The sequence below is a fragment of the Poecilia reticulata genome, chromosome 1 (genome assembly GCF_904066995.2).
Source record: "Poecilia reticulata chromosome 1, P_reticulata-male-v2, whole genome shotgun sequence".
In the NCBI taxonomy this organism is placed as follows: domain Eukaryota; kingdom Metazoa; phylum Chordata; class Actinopteri; order Cyprinodontiformes; family Poeciliidae; genus Poecilia; species Poecilia reticulata.
In genome coordinates, this window is record NC_088830.1 from 12,360,659 (window position 1) to 12,366,841 (window position 6,183).

The following is a 6,183-nucleotide window of genomic DNA, read 5'->3' on the forward strand; positions in this document are numbered from 1 at the left end:
TGCCAACTTCTGTGATGTCACCCTCCACTGAGGTACAGTCCTATTTTCTTAGGCTCAACTGCAACATAATTCCTTTTTTTTTGGTGTGTTTTAATTATATGAAATATGGCTGCAAATACACGTACACGTTGTTTCTTTATCCTTAATCCAATATCTGTAAAGTTTATATCTTTATAATTTATGTCTGTATGTTGTGAGTTATTTCTTTGTTTTCACAATCTTTGCCAATAAAGTTGATTCTTATTCTTCAGCAATTTTTTTGTTTGGGCTTTAATGTATTTATTCAAGCAATTTCTTTAAATGATATTTCTCTGCTATTTTGTACTTTTTTTAAGGAACTGTCTCTGCTCATCAGCATACAAACCCTGCGTGTTTCAGAGATCGTTCGAACGGCCAGAGTGCATGACAGATTTGACCTGGCAGGGTCGTGTTTGGAGTGTAAACACACACAAAATACTCGGACACATCGACCTTGTTGTCAGTGTGATAATCACTGGTGTGTTTCCAAACGTGGTGGTTCCAACTGAAGGTGATCTGGAGAAAATGTCCTCGGCTTTCTTTCTAAAAAACTGTAGCCCATTTTCTTTGTATGAAGGAAAACATTCCCAGAGCAGCTTTGACATCAGGAGCTTCCTATAAATGCAGTGTCACTGCTTCAGAATGACTGCAGACGGCTGGTGTTTATTTTCGGCAGCCTGTGAATTGCTGGGTGTGGCGTTTGCAGATGGCAGGGATAGTACAGATACCATTACCAGATGTACAATTTATGCTGCACACTTTATGCGTTATTTTCACCGACAATCAAACTGCAGGACAGTGTGTGTGTGTGTGTTAATCCACAGACGAAAAGTGTCGTACCTGGACGGTTTACTTGTGTATGTGCAGGTCTGAGAAAGCTTGGGTCAGGAATGGGTCAAGGGATCATTTAAAGAGGTAGGATGTCATTTCTGTGGGGCGCGTCGGAGAGGAGAAACTCCTCAGCAGTTCTTTGGATTGGAGTGCGTGTGTGTGTGTGCGTGTTTCAGGAGCAGTGGCCTCCAGGCATGTCTGGATTAGCCACTTTATTTCAAATATCTCAGATGGTTGAGATCATTACCAAACCACGGTTTGTCTCAAGTTGTGTAAACACTTTCTTTCCTGAATTTTCAGATGTTAATTCTTAATCCAGTACTTCATCGTCTCATGAGGAAAATGTATTTCTTTAAGAAACCACTAAAATGCTTGGGACCTTTTCACCCTTTTAGCCATTAATTCCCACTATTTCCTGCCCACATGTTGCTATTTAGGTCATTTCTTCTTCCATTTATATATATTTTACCCATAAACAAACCTTTTCATTCCCATAGTTTATGCTTAATTATTGTGTATCAGTTTATTTATCATGGCTGTATTTGATGTCCTACAAATACAAACAGCAATGGGTGTGAATACTTATGTGATTTTTATTCCCACACAAACCTTTTCACTTTGATATTATGTGGTAAAAAAACATTTTAAAAAGGATGTTGCATAAAATAACATCCTTTCTAGACAAACTGTAAGAAAATAAAGTTCTAAAATGTCATGCATAATGTGATATAAAGCTATTTTCTGGTGTTTTTATGTCACATCTTTCCTGATTTTGGCAAAGTAATAAAGAAATTATTTTTTTAAAAAAGGGTGGCCAGCTGAAAACTTTTCCCCCATTATGATACATCCATCAGGTGACATTTGTCGGATATTTTCTGTATTTCTTTTATTGTATATTTTTAAAACGCATGACTGTCAGACAATGTTTTAAAAATTTTACTCCCATAGATATTCATGTCCGAAAGACTCATAAAGATAATGAAAAGTTGAATTTATTTAATAATTCTAAATGTTTTACAGTTTTCTACAGGGCCGGGTCTACAAGCCTGTGGGGCTGGAGTCAGTTTTGGTGCCCAATTCACTGCATCTACTACTGCAAATTAGAATACATTAATATGAAGTCACACACATTAATTGATACATTTAGGTTTAAAATGGAGGGAACAACATGGAGCAGTAATCCATGTTGTTGCCCACAGAAATATTACTTTATAAATTTCCAATATTTGAGTATCGTGTAAAATTATAAAAAATCTTCACAATATGAGCCTATAAATTGTATATAAAATAGAAGCAAAATATGCATTCATAAAAAAAATAAAAAGTATCTGGGGCCCCCGAAACACTTCGGGATCTGAGCTGCTGCCCTGTTTCTAAAGTCTGGCCCAGGTTTTGCAGATGATCCTGCTCTGCAGCTACTGGCACCAAACACAAGATGTTATCCTGGCTTCCTGAAATTGTTTTGTGTGAAACTGGACTCATGTCTGTCAAGGTGTCATTATTTCTAGGTTGAAAGTTTTTTTAGGGGTTCTGAGTGGTTCTACACCCGCGAGTTGGTGGGAACGCGCGACGAAACAAATCGGATCCTCTGTGAGTACAGCAGGTCTGTCAGATAAAGCCCAAAATTCACACAGGAGAACACGGCCACCACCACTTTGCTGTCCCATGGACACTTCCCCTGCGGACACGACGAGGGTCGCCATGGAGACCCATACTTTGAGTCGAAGCAGAAAACCGGCCACACCACCGAGGCGCTCAGGTAGAGCAAAACCTCCAGGAAGGTGCACACCACCACGAAGCGATCGAAGGGCATGCACCTCACAGTTTTGGTGCGTTTACAGACGGTCATCAAGACCACCAGGGCGGTGAGAGCAAAGCAGGAAGCGTAGACGACCACGCAGTAGATTGTGGCGGCGTAACGCGAGAACTGGCTCCCGTTGGCCAGCGCCCCAAAGATGACGCAGGCGATGAAGGCCTGCACCACTTTCAGAAGGCCGGGGACGGTAGCCATGTAGCCCACCACGATGTGGCCCGGTCTGGCCCGGCACAGGGCCACTTCGGCTCCGTAGGCCAGAGTTCCCAGGATGGAGCAGACGGTGACGGCGATGCGGAAGTCTCGGACTTCGCAGCCTTCGTACGGGCACTCGGACCTGACGAAGAACAGCGGGTAAACCACAGAGGCCGTCACGTACCTGCAGGAAGGAGACAGGAAGACGAGTTTATCTGTCTGGGTTTTCAGGTCAACTCAAGGTCAGGTTCAGCAAATCAAGGCAAGAGCAAGATCTTAAAAAATGATTGAGAAATTGAGTGGCCGGTCGGTCGGTTGGACATCCATCAGTCCGAAGGGAAATGAGGGGAACAGAGACATCCCTCCCCCTATGGACACTCTCCAACCAGAGACCAACCAGACCAGAGCCGATCTACATACTTGCTTGTTTATTTTGATTATTGTATTTGAGAAAACACAACATTTACTGATTGTTTCCTAATTGGTATTATGAAATCATGGCGTAAAGCACTTTGAACCGCCTTGTTGCTGGAATGTGCTATAGAAATGAACTTGAGTTGAATCTGGAGATGAACGATTAACTCGTGAGTGGAACCTCCAGTGTTTCCTGTCACCCACATGAGCGTGGCGCAGGCAGCCCAGGTGACCGTCAGGTTGTCCCAGGACACCCGGAGGCAGCTGTAGAGACGGGTGGCGTCCAGGAAGAAGATGGCCGCCGACACGGCGAAGCAGCAGCACCAGGCCGCCATGCAGAACACGCCCTGCGACCCGCTGTACCCGGCGCTGTGGGTCACCATCGCGATCACAGCACATCCCATTGCTAACTGGCAGACCCGGGCGCCACCCAGGGTGGAGCAGAGAGCCCCCTTGTTGAGGTACGGACCGCCCTGGGAGTCCATGGCTGACAGGAAAACGACTTTGCGTCCAGAAGCAGCTCCACGTTTCAGGTTCAACACGGGTTTGTCGAGAATTTTCGTTCTTCAGGACATCTGTGAAGCAAAGAAACAGAGTGACATTTCCTCATTTTAAGACTTGTAGGGGTTTTCTTACATTTCCATGTTAACTGGTTGTTTGTTTCCTCATTTTCTATCCAGTGTGCGACTCCTAGACTTTGCTTTAGTGAAACATGACACTCAACCAGATATGAAAATAACGATATAGCTTCTACAAAATGATTCCCAGTCAGTTTTTAGCTGGAAACTTGGCACGCAGTCAGTGATCGGCTGAAGAATGATGGATATCTCAGGTCTTTGCTGGAGTCTCTCCCATTTCTGAGTGACTTTCAGGAGCATCTGCTGCACACAGTTTTTCAAACCTGCATCCTTTCTCGCATTATCAAAACTGAATGCCATGCCAGGTCTTTGGCTGCTTTGTCAAACTTTCATCTGTGGTGCTTTCTATCGATCCAGTGAAAGAAATGGGAACAAATTGCCTAAAGATCCGATATAAAATAGATCCTAAGTAACTTCCGTCTTGACTCAACCCTTGAGCTTGGAGCCATTTTATTTTTCAATGATTCAAATGTCAGGTTGGCTAACAAATTATATATATAATTTTCTTCTTGGGAGCAAAACTCAATGGATCTAAAATCTAAATTAATGTAGAAAAATCAACCAAACCCCAAATTTGTAGATCGCAATAAAACATTTCAAAATGAATTTGTAATTTAACATAAATCCTGTAAAGTTCAGCTGATTTTTTTTTTTAATAGATGGAATAAAACAGAAAAATCTTCAATAAGAACATTGCATAAATCTGCACAACCTAAAACTAATACTTTGCTGAAAGACGCTGGTTTAAATGTAGCATTCAGTCTACTTTGGTGAGAGTCGGTCAGATCCTTGGAGTTTCTGGTTGGAAACTTCTGCAGCTCCTCAGATTCCTTTTTGCATTAGTTTCTGTTTTCATTCATTTTGAAGATTTCTTTTCTGTCTATTCCAATTTTTTCCTCTGTGTCATGGTACGTTATGATGGGAATTTTTATGCATTCTCCTCTAGACTGAGGCATTTGTACAATGGCATACTTTAGAATGCTCTAGGATTCCTCTGCATCCTGCAGCTTCAGCTAAAGAAAATGAGCAAAACGTAAGATAACGTAATTTTATTTATATAGCAACAGTTTCAGCAGTAAAGCAGTTCAAAGTGCTTTACATGAATTAGAAGGAAACATGACAAACCAAAGGAAAGGGCAAAAGAAAATAAAACAAAAAATCCTGCTTGGGCAGCTGGACTTCATGTCACCGGTACTGATCGATGGAAACGTGAACGCTTCAGCCGTGAAAACAAAATGCTGTGATCGGATCAAAACCTGACACCTCAAAAGGCTGGGATACGTGTCACGACAAGAGGAGGAAAGTGTTTTGAACGACTTCATTCTGGTCTCAGCTATTTCAGCCACGCCGAGGTTTATTTTTGTGTTGATGAATCACAGACGCAAGGGGAAACGCATTTCAGAGATCTTCTGTCAAGAACTTAGTCTGGGCCGGCAGTGGGACACTCACCTCTCCGCTGACCAATCCCCCTCGATCACATGAGGCAAAAACGCTCAGAGCTCTTCAACAAAACGACTTCCACAGCTCCTCAGCATCAGCGCCGGATCCAGGCTCAGCGTAGAAAAACTCCACAATCCGCTCCACGTGAACCGTCCAGGACCAAAATCCACGCTCTCATCTTCTTACTTTCACCGAGACGCACTCCGGCTCACACACTTTCTCCTCCTAGAGTGGTGAGGAGGGGGTCGCTGCTGGTCAGCGGGAGCAGAATGAAAGTTATTTGGGGCTGGGCCGTCCCCACGTGAAGAGGTCCACCAGGCTGGGTGTGGAGTTGGAGGAATGCAGACACATTGCAGACCCTCTGGATTTCTAGCTGACCACATGAAGGGGAACATTGTCGCTTTAAAATACAAAGATCAGGACGTGGTGATTTACAGCGGCTTAATGAGTCTGCAGATTGTTGCTGGGTTACAAATTTCAACACGTTTTACTGAGATTCTCCGTCACGGACTAAAACAAAGAGCATAACTGTGACGTGACAGAGAATATTCGCTGTTCAATCCATCATGTGAAAATGGAAAGAGTATGAAACGTGTGCAAACCTACCAAGACATGAGGTCAAAGTGCTCACATCTGAACAGGAATTTAGAGAAAACTGGTTACCTATGGTTACTCTGGAGGAGCTGCATAGATCCAACGCTCAGGTGGGAGAAGTCGTCCACAAGACAACATTGAGTCTTACAATCCAGAAATGTGTCTTAAATGGAGGAGTGGCAATAAGGAAGCTGTTGACAGCACAGTTGTTGTACATTAAAGCGTCTAGTCAAAGTCCAG

General features: G+C 43.2%; 1 protein-coding gene across 1 annotated transcript; it reads right to left on the bottom strand.

The window, feature by feature from the left end:
- Window positions 1-1,718: 1,718 nt before the first annotated feature.
- Window positions 1,719-5,641, bottom strand: LOC103465455 (myeloid-associated differentiation marker-like protein 2). Its single transcript, XM_008410311.3, has 3 exons — window positions 5,359-5,641; window positions 3,476-3,846; window positions 1,719-3,041 (listed from the first exon to the last, which is right to left on the bottom strand). Exons 2-3 carry the CDS (start codon window positions 3,754-3,756, stop codon window positions 2,390-2,392), a joined length of 933 nt encoding a protein of 310 aa, XP_008408533.1. The 5' UTR covers window positions 3,757-3,846; window positions 5,359-5,641; the 3' UTR covers window positions 1,719-2,389.
- Between the last annotated feature and the right edge of the window lie 542 nt (window positions 5,642-6,183).